The sequence below is a fragment of the Armigeres subalbatus genome, chromosome 2, assembly GCF_024139115.2.
Source record: "Armigeres subalbatus isolate Guangzhou_Male chromosome 2, GZ_Asu_2, whole genome shotgun sequence".
Taxonomy (NCBI): domain Eukaryota; kingdom Metazoa; phylum Arthropoda; class Insecta; order Diptera; family Culicidae; genus Armigeres; species Armigeres subalbatus.
The window spans coordinates 225,358,868-225,385,545 of record NC_085140.1 but is presented as its reverse complement, the minus strand read 5'-3'; the positions used below and the strand labels follow the sequence as shown (position 1 = coordinate 225,385,545).

The following is a 26,678-nucleotide window of genomic DNA, read 5'->3' as shown; positions in this document are numbered from 1 at the left end:
TTTTGCACGACGATGAATTTGATGAGTGAATGTTCAACGTGTTATGTCTGTCTGGGCGTGTTCTACAGCGAGGATGAAACATTTTATTTATGGCATAATATATCAGGTTGACAGTTCACAGAGCTATTTCACCAGGACTTAGCCTCCAGCGAAGTTCCCGATAAAATTGTTTCGTCATTTTACTCGCATGTAGATGGCTTCTGCGATTGATTTCATGTTGAATGCAAAGAATATCACTGAAATATTCGAATCACAGCACTTTCAAACTAAAAATATTATATTTAATTTTCCCCTCATCGATGTTTCTTCTAACACCTTGTAAACAAGCTCTGTGAACTGTCAAAATAAGTGAGGTTAAGTTAGAGTTTGCATTGGTCTATATATCGATACTATGAACTAACTATACTTACCGCTCAAAGGATGTATAAACATAGGAGGTACCAACTCAACTATTTCCTTGCCTGGTAGTTCGAATACGGTAATGTTGCATGAATCCTTAGCCTCTCCGTTCGCAGTTTTTGCATAGCATTCATACAATCCAGAATCTTCAACAGTTATACGATATATCTCCAACGTAATAAATCCAAAGTGAACATCACTAACACATCGCTTGTTCATTTCAAATTTGTTACCATCTTTGAACCAAGAAACTTCTAATTTTTGATTATCAGAGCAACAACAGTTGAGGCTCAAAGTTTTACCTTTGAGCAGTGTTTGATTTCTTAAACGACTTATAAACTCAACTTCAATTGGTTTTCTCTTCGGCTTAGGTTCTGACGGAGGTTCCTGTGGTTGCCCACTCAGAATTCGTTGGCTTATTCGCATTTTTGCTGGGGTTCCTATACCTTGAACTACTTCAGCGCTCATATTTTCTATCTGACGAACAGTTGCAGGTGCTGGAGCAGGTGATACATCAATAGCCATAACTGGTTTATTTACTTTTTTTCTCATCTTTTTAATTTTCGGGCCTCGTTTAATAACTTTAGGTGGTTCTATAACAGGCTCGTCTTGTTCTTCTTCACGTTCTTCATCTCCTATTTCCTTTTCTGATTCTATATCGGCTGTCTGTTGCTCTGTTTGCTTATCGCTAGAGATTTCATCGTCTTGGTTTTCTGTTCCATCCTCTTTTTCTGCGCCGTCTTCTTCCTCTTTTTCTTCCTCTTCTTCTGAGGATGAGGATGATTCAGAAATGTATTCTTCGTATTCGCTTTCAGCACTTGTATCTGTTTCCCATTCCCAAAATTGTTGAGGAGTATGCCCTCGCACATAATAAGTGCCATCTTCTAAGAATATTACTTCACGGTGCTGTCTTGGTTGTTTTTCGGCTTCATCATCAGTATACTGTCGCCTTGGGTCTGCATGAAATATCCCGTAAGATGGTTTTCCAGTTTTCCCTTCAAATCGTAGATTGTATTTTTGTTCAGCTGTTCCGAAGTCATTCGTTACTTGAATTGTATACCTTCCGCTATCCTTAGCTTGTGGATTATGAATGCATAATTTATATATACCCATTGGCTCTCGTATTTGAATATATTTTTCGTTATTTTGAATTTCAATTCCGTCCAAAAACCATTGCACCATTAGTAAACCATCACCCTTAATGTGTGTTTCTAATATTAAGTCGTCAACTCTAAAATCATAATGCTGATCAATATTAGTAATAAACCTAGGTCCTAATCCTTTCGGAAGCTCAGGTTTTTGGATGACTATGATTTTGGCTTCAGAAGTAATAATATGATTCTCTTTATTTTTAACCACAACCTTATATATTCCTTCGTCTAATCGAGACACTTGAGTAAAGTTTATAATTCCTGTACCTTCATGAGACTGATTCTTGATTGTTTTTGAGAACTCCATGGGTTCTCCATTCTTGAACCATTTTATTTCTGGTTTGGGACCTAAAACAGTGCAAAATAGTTTAGTTGGTTTTCCTTCCATGATTGTTATATCCCTTAGTTCTGTTATGAATTTCAATGCATTTTTACTTTCTTCAGGTTTCGGAGGATCTGGTATTAGTTCGGGAAACAGTCGGAGGTATCTCTCTTTTCGAAGTTCTTCTTCACTTTTTACACCAGCGATTTCGACAGCTGTAACTTGAGAATGTACTGCTTCTGCTTCAACTAAAGGATACTCTTCATCCTTTATAACTGTTTCAGGTTGTGTATCTTGTACTTGAGGTTGATGCTGTTCTGATTCTAACAACTTTTCTGATGTTTGCAGCTGTTCTATTTTTTGCGGCTCAGATTCAGCCTTTGGTGCTTCTTTATAAATATTTTTTTTTCTCAACTTCTTAATTTTTGGTCCGCGCTTAATAACTGGAGGAGGTGGAGACTTTTCTTCTTCTTCGTCAGATTTATCTTCAGTTTGTTCGGTTTCCTCGGAATCTACTTCTGGCTTTACCTCATTCACATCAATGTCTCCAACCTTCCCATTTCCATTATCTTCTCCAACATTTTCCTTGTCTTCTTCTTCGGCTTCATCATCATCTTCATCCTCTTCCTCTTTTTCTTCCTCTGTAGATCCTTCATATGGTTCATATTCGCTTTCTGCACTAGTGTCTGTTTCATATTCCCATAGATATTCTGGTGTTTGACCACGCATATAATATGTTCCGTCTTCTAGAAATACAACTTCTCTGTGCTCTCGTTCCACAACTTCTGGCTTTTCTTCATATATGCCATGTTTCATTACGCTTGGGTCATGATGTGCGATGCCATAAACATGAAAATCTTTGTTGAGTTTTCTGATTTCATGGCGAATAGTATCTTTGCCAGCTATGTTCTCCGCTTCACACATGTAGCGACCTTGATCTTTTATTTGTGGATCATGTATTGTTAGCTTGTGAATACCATCAGGCTCTCTAAGCAGGAAAAATTTATCACCTTCGGTATCATCTAGTTCTAAGCCATCTCTAAACCATTTTATAGTGGGGTGTGGATTACCACGTATTTGAACTTCGAGGATTAGATCGTTCACTTGTATATCATAATATTCTGTAAAAATAGAAAAAAAACATACGAGAATATTAATATAGGGTGGGTGTACCAGTTGTCGCCATACTTAAAAACAGCTATTTTTTAGAAAATAAGTAAAAGGCATGTGGGTGGTCTTTATATATCAAACGAAAGGTTTTACTTCCTGCTCCTTAGAACAGCTGAGAAAACCACAATAAAATTTGTTATAATCCTCAAAAATGAATAATTCATAATAGGAACGCATACACCAGTTGTGGCACTATTCTTAATTTTGGTTCCTTATTTGGCAAATCCCATTGTTTTCTTATGGGACAGGCCAAATAGGGACCACTAGTGCGACAACTGGTGCAAAGGACGTCAAAAATTAGGCAAAATCAATTTTTACAATTATTCTTTGCTTGTTTTGGGGGAGATCAAAGGTGTTATCGTATCATATGAATATGCTTTATCGATATGAACTTGGTTTGCTATGATTTGATTGGCCATTTCACATATAAAGCACTAGTGCGACAACTGGTGCTATTGCCACAACTGGTACATCTAGCCTAATCATAACAATCCAAATATCTTTATAAAATAGAGTAATCTTGCCCCTCATTGAAGTTGGCAAGCACATGTCAAGACTGAAAGCATTCTCTTTGACGCAGCCGCGCTGTTGCCATCTAGCGGTGACGGACGTGTGCGTGAAATCACTGTTTTTCAATATGGTGAAATATAGGAAGTATATTTTAAAATGCTTTTAAAATGTTATTAACAGCGTTATATTGAAAACTAGTGCTAGTTAGAATTTTGAAAAACTACATGTTAGGCTCCTTATCTACACATGTTTTTGGATCAAAATAATTCAACTTTTGTGTTACCAATATTGTGGATTTACTTGATCAATGGATTCGAAGGTCGGTTCACTCGCCTATTTCAAACGTTCCCTTCTCCAGCAAGGTTTACCAAACTCAATAAATGTTTGGTAGATTACCTTGTTTTTTTGCTCCTTGTCTATCAAAACAGATGTCAAAACATCGGAAAAAGAAAGAGAAGTCCGAGGGAAACAGCAAAAAACACGTGGCAGACTGGTCAGTTTTGACAGATTTTACTATGAAGATGGGTGTGAAGCTGAAAACGGCGATTTCAACGACCGTTCAAGGAGCGACTATTTCGAACGGTCGGGTCCAATAGGTTACACGGTTTGGTTTTAGTCGTTTAAGACCTTCAGCGTCAATGAAACAATGAGTTAACCCCACGAAAAAAATCACAAAAAATCAAAGAAAATTCAGGTGGTATTTAAAAAGCTGCGAAAGTTCGGATTAACCGAGAAATTAATGAACTCCAACCGCGTAAAACAAACCTGGGTGTATCAACAAATCAAGTGAGATCCATTCCATGAGCTACATAGTCCTACGTCACCTTTGCCTACAACCCGATTGGGCTGCACCTTTGAGTTTTTTCATTATTGTATGTTCTTTTTTCCTTCGTCCTTTTTCCTTCATTCTCCTTTCTCATTTCTTCATCCTTCTTTCTTCCATACTCCATCTTTTTCTACTTTCTTCTTCCTTCTTGCTTATTGCTACCTCCGTCTTCTTTCTTCCTTATTCCATCTTCATATTTCCTTCTTCCTTCATCAATCTGCCTTCTTCCTTTTTCCCTCTTCCTTCTTCCTTTTTCTGTTTTCCTCCTTCCTTCTCCCTAGTTTTTTTCCTTCTTCTTTGATTCTTCCTTCTTTCTTCTTACCCCTTCCTTCTTCTTTGTTTATTCTTCATTCAGAGATCATCTTGCTTCGTATTACTTTCTACTTGCTATCTTACTTATCACTTCTCACTTCTTGCTTCCCACTACAAACCCTTCTTACTTCTCACTACTCACTTCACACATTTTATAGGTAAATATATTTTAACTATTTGGCTAAACGGCATTCGTCCTGCAGGAGATTTGCTGGACAGGACAGAAAGTGTGGAAAAGCGGGCATCGAGCGGCTACCTTCTACCAAAGCTGTGGCACCACCAACGAGCTGGGAACCGGCTTCATAGTGCAGCCAATCAACGCAAGGATGTGCAAGCTGAGGATTAAAGGCCGTTTCTTCAACTATAGCATCATCAACGTGCACTGCCCACACGAAGGGAGGCCCGACGACGAGAAAGAAGCGTTCAACGCACAGCTGGAGCAGACATACGATGGATGCCCACTGCGGGACGTCAAAATCGTCATCGGTGACATGAACGCACAGGTAGGAAGGGAGGAAATGTATAGACCGGTCATCGGACCGGATAGTCTGCACACCGTATCGAATGACAACGGCCAACGATGCATAAACTTCGCAGCCTCCCGCGGAATGGTAGTCCGAAGCACTTTCTTTCCCCGCAAAAATATCCACAAGGCCACATGGAGATCGCCTAACCAAGAAACGGAAAACCAAATCGACCATGTTCTAATCGACGGTAAATTCTTCTCCGACATCACGAACGTCCGCACTTACCGCAGTGCGAATATAGAATCCGACCACTACCTCGTTGCAGTATGCCTGCGCTCAAAACTCTCGACGGTGTACAACACGCGTCGAAGTCGGACGCCGCGGCTTAACATTGGGCGGCTACAAGACGGTAGACTAGCCAAAGAATACGCGCAGCAGCTGGAAGTGGCACTTCCAACGGAAGAGCAGCTAGGCGCAGCGTCTCTTGAAGAGGGCTGGAGCGATATTCGATCCGCTATTGGAAGCACCGCAACCGCTGCACTTGGCACGGTGCCCTCGGATCAGAGAAACGACTGGTATGACGGCGAATGTGAGCAGTTAGTGGAAGAGAAGAATGCAGCATGGGCGAGATTGCTGCAACACCGCACGAGGGCGAACGAGGCACGATATAAACAGGCGCGGAACAGACAAAACTCGATTTTCCGGAGGAAAAAGCGCCAGCAGGAAGATCGAGACCGTGAAGAGACGGAGCAACTGTACCGCGCTAATAACACACGAAAGTTCTATGAGAAGCTAAACTGTTCACGTAAGGGCCACGTGCCACAGCCTGATATGTGCAAAGACATAAACGGGAACCTTCTTACGAACGAGCGTGAGGTGATCTAAAGGTGGCGGCAGCACTACGAAGAACACCTGAATGGCGATGTGGCAGACGAAGATGGCGGTATGGTGATGGACCTGGAAGAACGCGCGCAGGAAATAATTTTACCGGCTCCGGATCTCCAGGAAATCCAGGAGGAGATTGGCTGGCTGAAGAACAACAAAGCCCCTGGGGTTGACCAACTACCAGGAGAGCTATTTAAACACAGTGGTGAGGCACTGGCTAGAGCGCTGCACTGGGTCATTACCAAGATTTGGGAGGAGGAAGTTTTGCCGCAGGGTTGGATGGAAGGTGTCGTGTGTCCCATCTACAAAAAGGGCGATAAGCTAGATTGTAGCAACTACCGCGCAATCACATTGCTGAGCGCCACCTACAAGGTACTCTCCCAAATTTTATGCCGTCGACTAGCACCAACTGCAAGGGAGTTCGTGGGGCAGTACCAGGCGGGTTTTATGGGCGAACGCTCCACCATGGACCAGGTGTTCGCCATTCGCCAAGTACTGCAGAAATGCCGCGAATACAACGTGCCCACACATCATCTATTCATCGACTTCAAAGCCGCATATGATACAATCGATCGGGACCAGCTATGGCAGCTAATGCACGAAAACGGTTTTCCGGATAAACAGACACGGTTGATCAAAGCGACGATGGATCGGGTGATGTGCGTAGTTCGAGTTTCAGGGGCATTCTCGAGGCCCTTCGAAATCCACAGAGGGTTACGGCAAGGTGATGGTCTTTCGTGTCTGCTATTCAACATCGCTTTGGAAGGGGGAATACGAAAAGCAGGGATTAACACGAGTGGTACAATTTTCAATAAGTCCGTCCAGCTATTTGGCTTCGCCGACGACATAGATATTTATGGCACGTAACTTTGAGAAGATGGAGGAAGCCTACATCAGACTGAAGAGGGAAGCTAAGCGGATCGGACTAGTCATCAACACGTCGAAGACAATGTACATGATAGGAAGAGGTTCAAGAGAAGACAATGTGAGCCACCCACCGCGAGTTTGCATCGGTGGTGACGAAATCGAGGTGGTAGAAGAATTTGTGTACTTGGGATCACTGATGACTGCCGAGACCTGGACGATGCTCGTGGAGGACCAACGCGCACTTGGAGTTTTCAAAGGAAAGTGCTGCGTACTATCTATGGTGGGGTGCAGATGGCGGACGGTACGTGGAGGAGGCGAAAGAACCACGAATTGCATCAGCTATTGGGAGAACCATCCATCGTTCACACAGTGAAAATCGGATGACTGCGGTGGGCCGGGCACGTAGCCAGAATGTCGGACAGTAACCCTGTGAAAATGGTTCTCGACAACGATCCGACGGGCACAAGAAGGCGAGGTGCGCAGTGGGCAATGTTGATCGATCAGGTGGAAGATGACTTGCGGACCGTCCGTAGACTGCGTGGTTGGCGACGTGTAGCCATGGACCGAGCCGAATGAAGAAGACTTTTATATACCGCACAAGCCACTTCGGCCTTAGTCTGAATAAATAAATAATAATAATAAAGTGAAAAGTTATTAGTTTTACCAGAAGTAACGGGTGGTCACTAAAAAACGGGAATTTCGATACTTCAATTATGACAACATTAATTCTTTCAGACAAATATTTCCTTATGTGAATGAATCCTTAGAATATTCAGAAAATGTCGCCCACACACTTTTACTCCAACATGTTCAGTTGTTTAAAACAAACGTCAAAACAGGAAATACTGCTGCGCACAGCCGTCCAGGTGAAGCGGTCATGTGATACATGCAAGATTAAGCTACGCCACACGATGGACCATGGACCATATACTATTATTTACTTATCTCAATTTAAAGACTAAGGCCAACTCTTTATATAACGTATATCAAATTGAACTGTACTGCTTTGAAGTTTTTTTTCTCGAGCCATTCTTTCCATTCCCGCTTTTTAGTGGCCACCCGTTAGAACGCAGCTGGGATTTTAATTCGCTGTAAACGATGCAACACTGGAATCATCCATCAAGGACCTTGGCGTAATAATGGACAGCAAGCTAAACTTCAAAGAGCATATTACCACGACAACCGCAAAGGATTTTACTGTACTTGGCTTCACTCGTCGCCAGAGATGCATCCTGAACGGAACATGAGCCAAGAGCGCGACTTGGTGTTCTTAGTTTTGAACTCTGAACACAGTTCTGTGTGCACTGGGTTGGTACGCAAGCAGAACGATCATGGGTCCTTAGATTCGGAACTATGCAAAAACATACGAGCATGTTTGATTTCTATCCGTGTGATGCCCACGTGTTCCGTTACTAGCCGAAAAATGTGTGGCATGCCGTCGCTTGAATCCAAATCGTCGCAACGCATCCAAATTTCGTGACATGTACGCGCCGAAGTGATACTGTGCACCATGGTCCACCGGAGGAATAAGGAGGAATAGTCCTCTGGAAATTTAGGGGGTTTGGTGTCAGGCCCTGCAAGCCAGCCTTTAAAAAAACATAAGCAACGAACAATCAACAAGAGAGTACGGACCGGAACCATCGGTGAAGATCACTGCGACGAAAAGGGACTAGCGATTGAAAACTCGGTTCGTGGAACTGCAAATCTCTTAACTTTATCGGGAGCACACGCATACTCGCCGATGTGCTCAAGGACTATGGATTCGGCATCGTAGCGCTGCAGGAGGTTTGTTGGAAGGGATCAACGGTGCGAGGTTTAGAGGTCATACCATCTACCAGAACTGCAGCAACACACACGAGCTGGGAACAGCTTTCATGGTGATGGGCGATATGCAAAGGCGCGTGATCGGATGGTGGCCGATCAATGAAAGAATGTGCAGGTTGAGAATCAAAGGCCGGCTTTTCAACTTTAGCATAATCAACGTCCATAGCCCACACTCCGGAAGCACTGATGATGATAAGGACGCATTCTACGCGCAGCTGGAACGTGAGTACGACAGCTGCCCAAGCTACCATAGGAGATTTGAACGCTCAGGTTGGCCAAGAGAAGGAGTTTAGACCGACTATTTGGAAATTCAGCGCTCACCGGCTGACGAACGAAAACTGCCTACAACTAATTGATTTCCCCGCCTCCAAGAATATGGTCATTCGCAGCACCTATTTCCAACACAGCCTCCCGTATCGGTACACCTGGAGATCACCACTGCAGACAGAATCACAAATCGACCACGTTCTGATTGATAGACAGCACTTCTTCAACATTATCGACGTCAGAACATATCGTGTCGCTAACATCGTCTTTGATGTTAGGTGATGGTTAAACTGCGCCCAAAACTATCCGTCATCAACAATGTTCGGTACCGGCGACCGCCGCGGTACGACTTAGAGCGACTGAAGCAAACTGATGTTGCCACTGCATACGCGCAGCATCTCGAGGCAGCGTTCTTTATTCTTTATTCTTTATTTATTTGCAGCAAGGAAAAGCCCGCTTTAGTAGAGCAAAATTCATTCCTCAAGCGGGCGCAAAACCACCTATTCTTTTATATCAACAGAAATTACAATTTCCAACAGATACAATATTTCTTAAGACTATTACAATTTTATAATTAAAGAATACTTAATTTCTATCTTGACTAACTATCTATCGAAGGGTGTTTGTGTTAGAAGCGAGAGAGGTGAAAGTCAAATTCAGTAGCTCATCGATTGAAGATACGGCTCATACTAGTGAATGGCTCGTTATGTCCATAATTTGTACGAGCACCCTGGAGGAACAAAAAGTACTGAACCTAAGCTGACGACGGGGCGCATTTAGGTTCAAAAGAGGGAGCAAATGGGAGGAATCAATTCTTGATTGTAGAAGGTCGGACATAAATAAAGCCCTGGATATATCCCGACGCTCACTCAACAACTCTAATCCAATGAGCTTGCAGCGGTCATGGTAACTTGGTAGGTTGTTTGGATCATGCCAGTGGAGATGCCATAACGCAAAACGAACAAATTTGCGTTGGATTGCCTCGATACGCAATATACTGTTTTGGTAAAACGGTGCCCAAACAACAGAAGAGAATTCTAGAATCGATCTTACCAGGGAACAATACAGTGCTTTCAAACAAGGGATATTCTTGAAGTCTTTAGATATGCGGAAAATGAAACCAAGCATCTTAGAAGCTTTAGAGGACACAAAAGCGATATGATCGTTAAAAGATACTTTTGAATCTAATAGTACAATTAATTGCATATTATTCGGCAACTCGGCCGTACGAAAACCATTTTTTTGTTAAATATCTTGGCTGTGCATATGCACAGCACATGTTTCGAAATGGACAAATTGATATGAAATTTGCGAAAAAGAATCCACGTGTCTTGGAGGGACTCGAACCCTCAACCTCCTACTCTCTAGATAGGCGTGATAACCCCTACACAACAAGACCACTTAAAGGTCACGTTTGCGGAAAAGCCATCAGAATCCGAGTACCAACCTCCACTGTGGTTAGCTCTCTTTTTTGCAAATTGAATATCTTTCGGATGTTTGATTTGTCCAATCTCCACATGTGCTTTACTGTTGTATATCCACAGTCAAGCGAGTGCACATTGTTTATTAAACGAGAGGATCGCACTCCATGCCCCCAGGCAACGGGCTGGGCGGGCTGGTATAGAATGCGAATCGATCGCACTGTGCCTGGCTAAAGCATTTGATGAGTTTGATTGCCTTACGTAAGCGGTCGCGTGTACTCAGACGACTAATGACGGTGGAAGACCGACACTTGATTACAATTAATTGCATTTTATTCGGCAATTCGGCCGTACGTTTTGTTAAATATCTTGTCTGTGCATATGCACAGCACTTGATTCGTAATGGACAGATTGATATGAAATTTGCGAAAAAGAATCCACGTGTCTTGGAGGGACTCGAACCCTCAACCTTCCACTCTCTAGATAGGCGTGATAACCCCTACACAACAAGACCACTTAAAGGTCGCGTTTGCGGAAAAGCCATCAGAATCCGAGTTCCAACCTCCACCGTGGTGAACTTTTTTTTTTGCAAATTGAATATCTTTCGGATGCTTGATTTGTCCAATCTCCACATGTGCTTTACTGTTGAATAACCACAGCCAAGCGAGTGCACATTGTTTATTAAACGAGAGGATCGCACTCTATGCCGCCCAACAACGGGCTGGGCGGGCTGGTATAGAATGCGAATCAATCGCACTCTGCTGCGCCAAAGGCTCGCTTGGCTAAAGCATTTGATGAGTTTGATTGCCTTATGTAAACGGTCGCGTGTACTCAGACGACTAATGACGGTGGAAGACCGACACTTGATTACAATTAATGAATCGCCTGCTTTGAGCGTGCTTACAGCGGCACACTAGGAGTTAACTTTCTGAAATCAGTATGGCGAAAGGCATCTAAGGTTCGATTTCTCAAAATTAAGCACCTTAATCGAAAAAATATTTGGTAGGCGTAGTAGCAGACACCATCCTTCATAATCGGTACCAAATAGTTTTTCATGAAAAGTTTCTTATTTTGAGAAAACCCGCGTTAGATGTCTTTCGCCATACAAATTTCTGGCGGTTAACTCTTGCTGGCTATTTTGCGCATATACTTTAGCGCTTGGATGTGACAGCGGCGGGTAGAAAATCAGCCACTGCCAACAATTCATTGATATTTGCCTAGCTTTAAAATAATATCGCAGTGCAAAAAGCACCCCTCCGCCCGATCTTTTATTGCTGTTATTGAAATTACGATCCAAACGAAATACGCTGTAAGGGTCTGTTCACAAATTACGTAACGCAAAATACGGAGTTTTTGACTCCCTCCCTTCTCATTGTAACAAAAAGTAACATTTTTGATACCCCTCCCTCGCCCATGTACCTAACGCGTGACTGTGAAAATTTCAAAGGCAATTTTTTTTCCTTCTCTGAAGCATTTAGGTACCTACAAAAATACCAAATTTTGAACACTGTTGGAATAGGGACGGCATATGATCAAAAATCAAGGATATCAAGAATGCAGCTAGTAGACACGAAAATAGAATTTGCCATCATAACCATTTATATAGTTTTGCGGAACTGTGGTGTCGAGAAATACAATATTCGCTTGGTATTTTTACGCATATCAGCATGCTTGATTTCGATAATGACTAATATACGATAACGATAAACAGCAATTATTGGCTGTGGCTGATTTTTGACCCGCTGCTGCCACATCCAGGCGCTATAGTATATGTGCAAAATAGCCAGCATGAGTTAACCACCAGAAATTTGTATGGCGAAAGACATCTTACGCGGGTTTTCTCGAAATTAGAAACTTTTCATGAAAAAATATTTGGTACCGGTTATGTAGGAAGGTGTCTGCTACTACGCCTACCAAATATTTTTTCGATGCTTAATTTTGAGAAATCGAACCTTAGATGCCTTTCGCCATACTGATTTCAGAAAGTTAACTCCTAGTGTGCCGCTGTAAGCACGCTCAAAGCAGGCGATTCATTACTTCAATCACACGCAGAAGAATCTTGTAAGATTAAAACAACTATTTCGATTGTGGCATCGCATGATTGCAACAATAATAATATCGTTGTTCTTACAACCATTTCGTAATATGAAAAAACTGTAGAAACTGATTAACATAAATCATCCTGCCTACAAGAAGTAAGCATGGAGCAGATGTAAGGTGGATGACTCTTATTCCCCTTGTAACTAGTTCGATTCTGCTTCTGTCACATTTTCTTATTTTGTTGATGTCATCGTAGTGTCGATAAAGTAGTTTCGTAGCATTTTCGAAAGTAAAAACAACCATAAATATTGTTGTTTTCTGATGTAATATTTGACAGTGACAGCTGAGAAGCATGGTTGAAACAAATATATCCGATAGTTGAATCAACTATCGCGTATGGTTGATTCAACCCTATTTGTGGTTGTATCAACCAAAAATATTGTTATTCAGAAATCAATGCAAAAATATTGTTGATTTGAAGCAGAATCAGGTTGATTCTACCACATTTTTTCTCCGTGCAGTGATAAAAAAAAGACATTCAAATATTTTATTTGCGTTGTGCGTAACATTTAGTAGTACCCACCCCCTCCCCCACCTTTTAGTACAAGGCAAGTTAGGCCTCCCCCTTCCCCCAGAAGCGTTACGTAATTTGTGAACAGACCCTAAGATCCACCAAAAATCTGACTGGACATGGTATTTGCATTTAACCAGAGTCTATTATATAGAGTTGCGCAAAGAGGATCTTCTTACACTTATTCTGAACGATCTTCTTGTTATTCTGTTTGCAACTTTCATTTTTGTTCAACCCTTAAAGTGACTTCACGGGAGTGTTCACTGCTAAAGCTTTTTAATTCGATAACCAAGTCACCCATACACACTTAGTTTTTATTTCCGCAGCTCGGCAAAAATCCGCACAGCCGTGCGCCAGCAAAATAAAAAACTGATTTTTCAGCAAAAATGGCGTTTGTTAGCTGATTCTCGTTAAAATATTTGCTGATTTTCAGCAATTTTGACAGAAATCTCGGCAAAGAACATGTTTGCTGGGGCACGGCTGTGCGAATCTCGGTAAAAGTTCAACATTTTGCTGAGATCCCGGTAAAAAAAATTAAGTGTGTAGAGTGCAAACACGTGAGTTTCTTGTTGCTACTTTATTGGGGGGTGTATTAAAGTTTTTTTAAACTGTTTCTAGAATAAATCTAATACATTTCAATTCATGCGTTTTAATTCGCCATAATAATCATTAGGCGATAACAATACTTCCGTCTTACCAACAAGCATTTGTTTACTTTGCTCGATAGGTAGACGGTTTGACAGTTCAATAGGTAGATTTGGCTTCACTCTTTGCGTAACTCTATATATAATAGACTCTGCATTTAACCATGTTTCGGTAAAAGCGTTTGCATCATAGCTGGAGTCAGAGCTTGCGAGACGATAATCGGAGACACGCATATTAATTCCTCCAACGTGTTGGTAGTAAATCAACAATTTTTGATTCATACCATTGTTGAAATTATTCTTGCGTACTGGGGTAATGATTTGGGCTGTGCTTTTTTCGATACTTGAGGCTGTGCAGTTCTGTTCGGCAACGTTAGCGGTGATTGAAGCGGAGGAAATAATGTGGCAGGAACGCTTATTTTGAATGACACAAACGTTAATGGCATGGTTTCAGAGCGATCATGTCTAATTTCAGCAGGCTGATCAATGATCGATCACAAATCACTTGGCTAGCAATGAATGAAATAATATTATCATGGGGCTGGAATCTCGTTAGGTAGTACCACCTAAACGATGTGGACGGTGGAGCCACAGAAAGACTAGGGCCGGTCGGAGGTAAAGTGTGTGAGATGCTACCTGAGTTTACATTGCTAACAGAATAGAATACATTGAATAGTGTGTGCTACTTGGACAAGGCATCGAAATTTGATAATTTGCTGGCAAGGGAATGGATCTCACTTGATTTGTTGATATAGTGGGACCAGTATAATGTTGATGCGGTGTTGATACTGTTGCGTTATCGGTGCTAATCGTTTGATTCCTGATGCTTGTGGATACTTGGTTGTTGGGTGTGGCAACAACAGCAGCAAAAATGGCTTGAACGGTGGTAGCATGGTTGCAGTTGGCATGAACGGCGGTGGCTTGATAGGAGGTGGCGTTGCCACAAGAGGGTGAGCTCGATGGGGCCCCCTTTTGAGAACTGCTGGAATACAGTCAAAGTAGCCATTTACGACGCAGCGGAGAACAACGTCGGGTATGTGGGACGAAGTCGACGGAACAATTGGTTCGACGAATAGTGCAGACAGATTCTGGAGGAGAAGGACGCAGTGCGGGCGGTCGCGCTGCAGCAAGGTACCCGGCAGAACGTGGAACGTTATAGACGGAAGCGGAGACAGCAGACCCGCCCTTTTCAGGAGAAGAAACGCCTCATGGAAGAAGCGGAGTGCGAGGAGATGGAACAGCTGTGCCGTTTTCAAGAAACATGCAAGTTCTATCAGAAGCTCAACGCATCCCGCAAAGGCTTCGTGCCGCGAGCCGAAATGTGCAGGGAGAAGGATGGGAGCATGCAGCACTACGAAAAACATTTGAATGGCGCTGAGAGTACAGGTAGTGAAAGTCAAGGCAGCGGAGGAGATGACTACGTTAGTTCAGCGGACGATGGAAGCAAACCAGCCCCCACTTTGAGGGAAGTTAAGGATGCCATCCAACAGCCAAAGACCAATAAACCAGCTGGTAAGGATGGTATCGGAGCTGAGCTCATCAAGATAGCCCCAAAAAAGTAGCCACTTGCCTGCACAAACTGATAGTCAGAATCTGGGAAACTAAACAGCTACCGGAGGAGTGGAAGGAAGGGGTTATATGCCCCATCTACAAGAAGGGCGACAAGCTGGAGTGTGAGAACTTTCGAGCGATCACCATCCTTAATGCCGCCTACAAAGTCATATCCCAAATCACCTTCCGACGTCTGTCACCATTAGTGAATGAGTTCGTGGGAAGCTATCAAGCCGGATTCGTCCTTCAAAAATGCCGTGAATACCAGGTCCCAACGCACCATCTGTTCGTTGATTTCAAGGCGGCATACGAAAGTATAGACCGCTTAGAGCTAAGGAAAATTATGGACGAGAACAGCTTCCCTGGGAAGCTTACCAGACTGATCAAAGCAACGGTGGATGGTGTGCAAAACTGTGTGAAGATTTCGGGCGAACACTCCAGTTCGTTCGAATCGTGCCGGGGACTAAGGTGATGGACACAAGGTGATGGACTTTCGTGCCTGTTGTTCAACATTGCGCTAGAAGGTGTCATGCGGAGAGCCGGGTGTAACAGCCGGGGTACGATTTGCAACAGATCCAGTCAATTTATTTGTTTCGCGGATGACATGGACATTGACGGCCGAGCATGTGCAAAGGAAAGGTGGCAGAACTGTACACTCGCCTGAAACGTTAAGAAACAAAAGTTGGACTGGTGGTGAATGCGTCAAAGACAAAATACATGCTTGTGGGTGGAACCAAGCGCGACAGGGCCCGCCTTGAAAGCAGTGTTACGATTGACGGGGATACCTTCGAGGTGGTCGAAGGCGCGTCATCTGTGGAAGTCGGGCCTACTACGGGCTCCAGAAGAAACTGCGGTCAAAAAGATTCGCCACCGCACCAAATGTGTCATGTACAAGACGCTAATAAGACAGGTTGTCCTCTACGGACATGAAACATGTACAATGCTCGAGGAGAACTTGCAAGCACTTGGAGTATTCGAGAGACAGGGACCATCTTTGGCGGTGTGCAAGAAGACGGTGTGTGACGGCGAAGAATGAACCACGAGCTCGCCCAGCTCTACGGCGAAGGTAGTTGGACTGGTGGTGAATGCGTCAAAGACAAAATACATGCTTGTGGGTGGAACCAAGCGCGACAGGGCCCGCCTTGAAAGCAGTGTTACGATTGACGGGGATACCTTCGAGGTGGTCGAAGGCGCGTCATCTGTGGAAGTCGGGCCTACTACGGGCTCCAGAAGAAACTGCGGTCAAAAAAGATTCGCCACCGCACCAAATGTGTCATGTACAAGACGCTAATAAGACAGGTTGTCCTCTACGGACATGAAACATGTACAATGCTCGAGGAGAACTTGCAAGCACTTGGAGTATTCGAGAGACAGGGACCATCTTTGGCGGTATGCAAGAAGACGGTGTGTGACGGCGAAGAATGAACCACGAGCTCGCCCAGCTCTACGGCGAAGGTAGCTAAAGCTGGAAGGGTACGATGGGCAGGACATGTTGCAAGAATGCCTGACAGCAACCCTGCAAAGATGGTGTTCGCTTCCGATCCGGCAGGTACGAGATGGCGTGTAGCGCAGCGAGCGAGGTGGGCAGACTAGGTGCAAAACGACTTGGCGAGCGTGGGGCGTATTCGAGGATGGAGAGATGCGGCCTCGAACCGTGTATTGTGGCGTGGAAGTCTAGGCACCATTTGCACATCACTAGAATTGGAAGAGTTCAACGTTGCTTCCTCCGTTTCGCTTTACGACGACTACCGTGGAACAATCCAATAAGGTTGCACCCGTACGAAAGCCTGCTCCAGCTAATACGATTGGAGTCTACGCAAATGACGCATATTTCTGCAAACAATGTTCGTCTTTGACATAATTAGCAATCGAATAGACTGTTCCGATCTTCTACAGCAGGTGAATATCTTTGTTCCTGCTCGTCGCTCTCGGCAGCGTTTGCTGTTTTGGACTGCACGCTATCGTACAACCTTCGGACAAAACAACCCACTTGAGAGGTTTTTCGTGTTCCTAAACGGCGTAGATGTTTGATATTAGAACAATTAGATATTTGAGTTAAGTTTTAATCGGTCTGTACAGTCATAGCTGATGAAAAAGTGAAATAAATAATACTGTGCTAAGACTAGTCTAGAAGGGACTTAGGTGAAACAGTTGAAAATTCATGGGCGACTGTGATGAAAAGTAACACAAGAGACATCTTATCTCAGTGTGGCATGTGGTTTCCAAGATGGCCGACTTCTGGTTCTGTTGTGTAATCACCTCAAACTAAGTTGCATCTTGGGTTTTTGTTGAAATGCATGAAAGGTATAGGGTAATTGTACCAGTTTTGGCCATGTTCCTAGAGTACTAAGGTGGCCAAAATAGGTACATTTACCCTAATTTGGCTTATACCTTGTCGTCCCATTAATTTGATTCTACGATCAACTTACCCCTGACATTCTTGACGAACTTTGGAGCCTCATGTTGAACTTCAAGTGCTGGGAATACCGTCAGGATGCAAGAAGTTTCAACTTCTCCAAAATTATTACTTGCAACACATTTGTACGTGCCTGAGTCAGCAATTGCGGTTGTTGTAAAGTTAATCGCTCCAACTCCTAGTTTAGTGTCATTCTTCAGAACTTTCGAATATGACAGTGGAATATTGTTTTTAAACCATTTTATAGTAGGCGATGGTCCTACGCATGAGCATACTAACTTAATAGAGCTACCTTCAACAACCGTCATATTCTTCAATTGGGCTTCGAAGAATAGTTTATTTTTCGATTCAAGTCCTTTCGATTTTTTAGGATCCTCAGGTATTGGCAACTGTTGTGGGTTATAAAGTGTTGATAGTTTTTTACGCCATTCTTTTTTCTGAGTTTTTTTTATGGTCTTTTCTTCAGGTTGTGGTTGAGCACTTTCTTCTGTTATTTCAGTTTGTACGTCATATTCAGTGAGCGCAACATTCAAAGCATCTTCAGTGATCGTCATGGATGGTTCTCTTGGTTGAAAGCTTGTAGACAAAACAGATGCCGCCCGAGATGCTGAACGAGATCTCGCAGGTATAAAATATTCTTCACCCTCATTATTGACGATTTTCAGGTCAGCGTGATAAATGCCAGCTACATGCTGATGATGCTCTTTCCCTTTGAATATGACATGATGTTTTACTTTCTCTTCTCCGGCAATACTTTTAGCTGTGATAACCCAATGGCCACCGTCAAGTTTAACAGGATCGTGGATACTGTGAACATAAAGAAAAAAGAACGTATACCAATATAGAAACTCCATACACTTAGATTAAATTACTGACTTCGGTTATTCATTTACCGAATTTTCAACAGCTGAACGTTCGGTAATCGTTTCGGTAAGTGTTACCGAAAAAAATGTAATCTGGGTCAGAGGAATCTGCGTATAAAATCGATCATTTTTTGGTTCATCAAGCACATGCCTTTCATTCGTTAATCATATTGAGCATGAGCAATAGACTGGCCCAGGAAACAAAAAGTTGTGTAATTCCACGGGGCACCCCCCAGGATTGTGTCTTTGGGTGAGAAAATCAATCTATGAAAATTTCAGCTCAATCGCTTGTTGCATAAGCTGGCGCATTTGATTTGAAGTTTGTATGGGGATTTCAGCCAAAATGTATAGGAAAATACACCTCCGTCACTCATTCGATCTGGAAATTGGTTCTGATTGCTCGATTGACCTCAGAATTGCAAAAACGGCAGTTGGTATGCTACAGAACAATTTCACAGAACATTGTATGATGATTAAATGAACTTTTATATAGGTTTTGGCTGATGCGATTCCATCAAAAAATCCAAAAATACACAAATCAGCTACTAATCAATCAACCGAAAACTATATAAAAGTTCATTTAATCATCATACAATGTTCTGTGAAATTGTTCTGTAGCATACCAAGTGCCGTTTTTTGCAATTCTGAGGTCAATCGAGCAATCAGAACCAATTTCCAGATCGAATGAGTGGCGGAGGTGTATTTTCCTATACATTTTGGCTGAAATCCCCATACAAACTTCAAAGCAAATGCGCCAGCTTATGCAACAAGCGATTGAGCTGAAATTTTCAGAGATTGATTTTCTCACCCAAAGACACAATTCTGGGGGGTGTCCCGTGGAATTCGACAACATTTTTTTCTCCCCATACTAATCTGGGCCAGTCTAATGAGCAATGAGCATGGTTGATCGTCCACGGTTGCTACTCTGTTATCGTCTGAGGTTATTGCCAGGCCAGCTATAATTACACAGAGAACCCACAGATGATATTGTGACTAATATCACCTTCAATGTGTAAAAACTAGTGACCAAGAATTAAGCAATACCGGCGCCGACCGTGTTCGAATGTAGGTCAATTAAAGAGTGAGTAGGAATATTTTTGTTATACTCCCTTTAATAGCAGCCGACAAGTCATCTGAACTCTCACGAGTAATCACTGTGATATGTGATATATGGGGTAGGGAGGTAGCGAGGTTCGTTCTGATAAACGGTATGCCGGATGTAATGTGTAGTAGGGTATCTGTTCCATTATTAATAACATGCTCATATATTAATAAAATTCGCAAAATAGCTCAATTTGTGCCGTGTTTTGTTGTTATCCGGCGGTTACTGCTAAAAAAAATCACAAAAATGAGAAATAAAACAATTTGCGCACCAATTCTTTGTTTACAAATGGTATTGATTTGGGTACCGTACATGGTATGAACTGCCGTTATACGCATAACTGTCCCATGTACATAGGAAATCCCAACAAACATGGGACAAATATGCGCATGACGGTAGTGAAGTCAAGGAACCGATAAATAAAAATCGGAATTTTGATTTGGAACGCGAATTGTGATATTTGTGAAAGCAAATATAGAAATCAGTTAGTTTTGCGTGAATTGAACGATTAATTACGTTTTAAGTGAAGTGAAACCTTATTTTGTGCCGATCGCATAACAACTTCTAAAATGGCGGCCGAGGATCCGCCCCCTCGACGCCGGCTTTAACAGGACTCAACTACGAAGTCACGAAGTCTACGGATACCAAAAAAGCGACACCGGTCCATATCGGTTGGTCGCAGAGTTAATTGATGACAACGAAGGAAACACCCACATCAATAAACTAACATTAGGGAAGCCGCTGAGCCATACGAAGGATTAAAAAATGTCATCTTCATGCGACCAATGGGATTGAAAAAGCTGTTAGTTTTCGTCAAAAATGACAGCATCGCGAACCACTACTTGTACTACATTCCGAAGAGTTTTCTGTTGGTAACAGGTGTCATCGCCGGCGTACCGGCATGTGATGTGTAGTACCCAGCATGAATGTGTATCGTCTAAAATGCTTCATCAACATCCAGAGGATTCCAAGCAACATAATTAGTGTATTGTTCCGATCAAACAAACTCCCAGACGAAGTTAAATTGTACTGCTGCAATAACAGAGTCATGCCATTCTAATAGAAAATAAATATAGGTCAAAAGAAATACAACTTCCTAAATTCGATCTCATACAATGTTTGGCTAGAGAAATATTGAGGTTAGGCCTAGTAGTAGTCTCGATTTATGTATCACCTAGCATCAGCTCTCACGAAATGAACAATAGTCTTAAACTATTTTTTGAGAAAATCAAAGGGTACCCTAAAGTTGTGTTTGGGGGAGATTTCAACTCTCATCACTATTCTTGGGATCCTAATCACTCGGATCGCAAGGGATCGATTTTAATGGATCTAATCATCGAGAATCATTTCCTGCTATTGAACAAAGGAGAAAATACGTTCATCCCTACGGAGCTTCATAAGAAATAATCTTCAGCTATAGACCTGATGTTGGCGACTCCAGCGATCTATCAAGTTCTATATCTATTTTTATTTTATTATCAGACTAAGGCCGGAGTGGCCTGTGCTGCACATAAAAATCTTCTCCATTCAGCTCGGTCCATGGCTGCACTTCGCCAACCACGCAGTCTGCGGAGGGTCCGCAAATCGACCTGCACCTGATCGATCAACTTTGTCCGCTGTGCACCTCGCCTTCTTGTTCCCGTCGAATCGTTGTCGAGAACCATTTTCACCGGATTACTGTCCGGCATTCTGGCTACGTGCCCGGCCCACCGCAGTCTTCCGATTTTCGCGGTGTGAACGATGGATAGTTCTCCCAACAGCTGATGCAACTCGTGGTTCATTCGCCTCCTCCACGTACCGTCCGCCATCTGCACCCCACCATAGATGGTACGCAACACTTTCCTTTCAAAACTCCCAGTGCGCGTTGGTCCTCCACGAGCATCGTCCAGGTCTCGTGTCCGTATTATAAGGTATCCGGTATTATAAGCGTTTTTGTAGATAGTCAATTTGGTACGGCGGCGAACTGTATTCGATCGGAGCGTCTTACGGAGTTATCGGCGGTCACCAGTGAGCCCAAGTACACGAATTCTTCAACCACCTCAATTACGTCACCACCGATAGAAACTCGTGGTGCGTGGTTTACATTGACCTCTCTTGAGCCTCTTCCTATCATGTACTTCGTCTTCGATGTGTTGATGACTAGTCCAATCCGTTTAGCTTCGCTTTTCAGTCTGATGTAGGCTTCCACCATCCTCTCAAAATTACGTGCCATGATATCAATGTCGTCGGCGAAACCAAATAGCTGGACGGACTTCGTAAAAATCGTACCACTCGTGTCAATCCCTGCCCTTCGTATTGCTCCCTCCAAAGCGATGTTGAATAGCAGACACGAAAGACCATCACCTTGCCGTAACCCTCTACGCGTTTCGAAGGGACTCGAGAATGCCCCTGAAACTCGAACTACGCACATCACCCAATCCATCGTCGCCTTGATCAACCGTATCAGTTTATCCGGAAATCCGTTTTCGTGCATTAGCTGTCATAGCTGGTCCCGATCGATTGTATCATATCCGGCTTTGAAGTCGATGAATAGATGATGTGTGGGCACGTTAAATTCGCGGCATTTCTGCAATACCTGACGTATGGCGAACACCTGGTCTGTGGTAGAGTGTTCACCCATAAATCCCGCCTGGTACTGCCCCACGAACTCTCTTGCAATTGGTGTTATTCGGCGGCATAAAATTTGAACCTTGTAGGCGGCGTTCAGCAATGTGATTGCGCGGTAGTTGCTACAATTCAGCTTATCGCCCTTTTTGTAGATGGGACACACGACACCTTCCATCCACTCCTGCGGCAGAACCTCATTCTCCCAATCCTTGGTAATCACCCAGTGCAGCGCTCTAGCCAGTGCCTCACCACCGTGTTAAAACAGCTCTCCTGGTAGATGGTCAATTCCAGGGGCTTTGTTGTTTTTCAGCCGGCTGATCTATTCCTGGATTTCCTGGAGATTCGGAGCCGGAAGTCGCATGTCCTGCGCGCGTGCTCCTAGGTTCATTACCATACCGCCACCGTTGTCTGCCATATCGCCATTCAGGTGCTCTTCGTAGTGCTGCCGCCACCTTTGGATCACCTCACGCTCGTTTGTAAGAAGGTTCCCGTTTATGTCCTTACACATATCGGGCTGTGGCACGTGGCCCTTACGTGAACGGTTCAACTTCTCATAGAACTTTCGTGCGTTATGTTCCGCGCCCGTTTGTATCGTGCCTCGTTCGCCCTCGTGCGGTGTTGCAGCAATCTCGCCCATGCTGCATTCTTCTCCTCAACTAACTGCTCGCATTCGCCGTCATACCAGTCGTTCTTCTGATCCGGAGCCACCGTGCCTAGTGCAGCGGTTGCGGTGCTCCAATGGCGGATCGAATATCTCTCCAGCCATCTTCAAGAGATGCTGCGCCTAGCTGCTCTTCCGTTGGGAGTGCCACTTCCAGCTGCTGCGCGTAGTCTTGGGCTAGTCTACCGTCTTGTAGCCGCCCAATGCTTAACCGCGGCAGACGACTCCGACGCGTGTTGATCACCGTCGAGAGTTTTGAGCGCAGACATACTGCATAGAGGTAGTGGTCGGATTCAATATTCGCACTGCGGTAAGTGCGTACGTTCGTGATGTCGGAGAAGAATTTACCGTCGATTAGAACGTGGTCCTCCTTAGCCGTGCGGTAAGAAGCGCGGCTACAAAGCAAGACCATGCTGAGAGTGGCTGGGTTCGATTCCCGTTGCCGGTCTAGGTAATTTTCGGATTTGAAATTGTCTCGACTTCCCTGGGCATAAAAGTATCATCGTGCTAGCCTCATGATATACGAATGCAAAAATGGTAACTTGGCTTAGAAACCTCGCAGTTAATAACTGTGGAAGTGCTTTATTATGTATGTATTCTCAATATCATCCAAAAACTAATTGAACTTTTTTTATGTGTGTCTATCCATATGTCAGTTATGACGGAAGTATAAATAAAGCCGCGCGCGTTTCGATCCAATATTGGAAAAAATACGATTGTGTAATTAATAAATAATTCACGGTTAAATCGAGTCCCTTCCTCGAGTATCCGGGATCCCATCGCGGATTTAGCATGCTTAATGAACACTAAGCTAAGGCAGCTCTGTGTGGGGATGTAATGCCAATAAGAAGAAGAAGAAGAAGAAGAAGTAGAACGTGGTCGATTTGGTTTTCCGTTACTTCATTAGGTGATTTCCATGTGGCCTTGTGGATATTCTTGCGGGGGAAGAAAGTGCTTCGGACTACCATTCCGCGGGAGGCTGCAAAGTTTATGCATCGTTGGCGGTTGTCGTTCGATACGGTATGCAGACTATCCGGTCCGATGACCGGTCTATACATTTCCTCCCTTCCTACCTGTGCGTTCATGTCACCGATGACGATTTTGACTATTTTGATCCACCCAATCACGAGTTGGCGTAACTTTCCCAGCACTATAAAGTCGGTTCCCAGCTCGTTGGTGGTGCCACAGCTGTGGTAGAAGGTAGCAGCTCGATGCCCGCTTTACCACACTTTCTGTCCTGTCCAGCAGATTTCCTGCAGCGCTACGACATCGAAGTTGCGGGGATGTAATTCATCGTAGATTATCCTGTCGCAACCTGCGAAGCCTAGCGACTTGCAGTTCCATGTTCCAAGCTTCCAATCGTGATCCTTTATTCGTCGTCTAGGTCGTTGCCGATTGTATCGAGTCGTATTATATTCTATGTCGTTCGTAATAGTTGTTTTTTAAGGCGGCTTATTGGGCCTGCGCAAACCTCCAGTCTCGTCGGAGGGCCGTCGTGTCAGGGCTGTTTAGCGTCCCACCTAACACCAGGACTTCGGCTTGTGCGCTTTGAGCGGCACACGATCGCTTTGGCGGAGCCTACTTGCGTATTCATGCAGCTTTTTATAGAGGCCCGGTGTGCCTGTGACCATTATTAACGAAAAAAATGTCCATCCATTCTGAGCTCACCTTCCGAAAGATATAATATCCAGGCGCCTGCTATTAAAATTTCAAAATCTTTCATCTAGGGAATCAAAAGTTATAGCAGTTACAAATTTAATGATTTTTGCGTTCGATATCTCACTAATATGCAACCATATATACCGTGAATTTCCTCCTGATTACATCCAAATAAGTTATCATCAAATATGCAATTTGCAACCTCAATCAGCTATAACCTAAACCCTATTCTTTGAATAATAGAAAACAAATAAATAACATAGGATGTTCAGACCGCAACGTGCTTTCGTGCTGTGCGGTTCTTTCTCTCTTTGCGGAAGGAAGTTTTTAATACTACCCGAAGCTATTTTAATTTCAACAGTGCTTCTCAGTGCTATTTGTACCCACTGATCCCGTTACGATCTTTGCAAGGACCCGTGCCTTCGTTTTACGTTGGACCCGTTTGCGGAAGTAAAATTCCGACAAGCGGTGGTAATCCTGCAGGGACACCGTTCTGGGAAAAAAACTCTTAGAAGGTCACGTCTCCACGCTCAGCAATGAGCATTAATAAAAACAAGAGGAAGGGGGAGTCTCTGAATTCTCCACTTCCTTCAAAGAAACAAGGTTTCAAGACCGTCCTGCCCAAGCGCGGAAAAATAGAAGGAAGCTGGACATTGTTTCTTCTCCTATCGAACTGAGCAATCAGTTCGATTTGATTAATGATGAAGCAGCAGCAAAGCAAATCGAATCTACCTTTAGCCCAGGTGATTCGATTCATGCGAAGAAACAAAGGATTCCGCCAATTGTTGCCGAGTTTTCTGGCTTTCGGAATGAAATCTTGAGTAACCTTCAGGGGATCAAGGTTACATTTCAGATTGCTAGGAAGGGTGACTGCCGCATTCTGCCGGGATCATTTGACGACCGCAAACGTCTTCTTCAGTATTTAGAAGCGCCATAAATTCTTCACATACGACGACAAAACTGAGCGATTGTTCAAAGTCGTCTTGAAAGGTCTCCCCAGTGATGATAAATCACTGGATGAGATTAAAATTGAAATTTCTAAATTACTTGGATTTTCACCAGTCCAAGTAATTAAGATGAAAAAGAAATCTAACTCTTCCCAGAGGGGCATTTCTCAAGAATTTTATTTAGTTCATTTTAACAAAAGTGAACTAAATAATATGAAAAGTTTGGTATTATGTCCCATGTCCGTGTTACATGGGAACATTTCCGCAGGCCTGGGGGAAATTTCCAAAACCCCACCCAGTGCCGTAAGTGGCAAAAGTGGGGTCATGGAACCAAACATTGTCACATGGATGCTAAATGCATGCTTTGTGGTGGAACCTCTCACGCCAAGGACGCATGTCCTGTGAGAGAAGATTCCAATAAATTTAAGTGCGCAAATTGTGGGGGCAATCATAAATCCAATTTCTGAGAATGCCCTTCACGCAAAAAAGTTTTGAATTCCCGTGCAAAATTGATGACGGGAAATTCCAATCGGATCCCAGATTCGACGGGTAAAAATTTTTCAAACGCTCAAATTTCGAAACCAGTTACCGGTCGAGCAATTCATACCCACCACAATTCACAAACAAATTTTGCCGCTCGTCAACGGGTAGCAAGCACTTCAGTAAATTCCAATTTTTCCAATGTACCTACGTATGCAAACATCGCTGCTGGTAGACAAAATTAGGTTTATACCCATGTCCCAACGGAAAATAACGGGCATGTTGCCGATTCAGGTAGCATGACTGCTTCCGATTGACTTTTTAACTGAACAATTGCATCACATGATTGATGCAATGTTCAAAGAAAATACCATTCCTGAAGCTGTTCAGGTTGGTATAAAGTACACACAAAAAACTGTTATCGGACTCCGTTTCAATGGATCCAAATAATTGTGTGAAAGTTCTAAATTGGAATGCCCGCTCTCTAAAGGGTAAGGAAGATGAATTATTCAACTTCCTAACAGTTCATAATGTACATATTGCCATTATAACAGAAACTTATTTAAAACCAGGACTCTCCATTAAAAGAGATCCAAATTATTTTATCTACAGAAATGATCGTCTTGACAGCGCCTGCGGTGGGGTCGCCATTGTCATTAATAGACGTATCAAACATAAATTATTTTCTTCGTTCGAAACCAAAGTTTTTGAAACCT

At 43.4% G+C, this 26,678-nt stretch overlaps 1 protein-coding gene across 1 annotated transcript in view; it reads right to left on the bottom strand.

Annotated features, from left to right (window-relative positions):
* The window catches only part of LOC134211770 (muscle M-line assembly protein unc-89-like), a 213,058-nt gene that overhangs the window by 33,989 nt on the left and 152,391 nt on the right, over window positions 1–26,678 (bottom strand). Inside the window, exons 5-6 of the mRNA XM_062688993.1 lie at window positions 17,657–18,450; window positions 411–2,993 (exon numbers count right to left, since the gene is read on the bottom strand). Coding sequence (XP_062544977.1) covers window positions 411–2,993; window positions 17,657–18,450 — 3,377 coding nt within the window. The remainder of the gene's footprint in view (window positions 1–410; window positions 2,994–17,656; window positions 18,451–26,678) is intronic.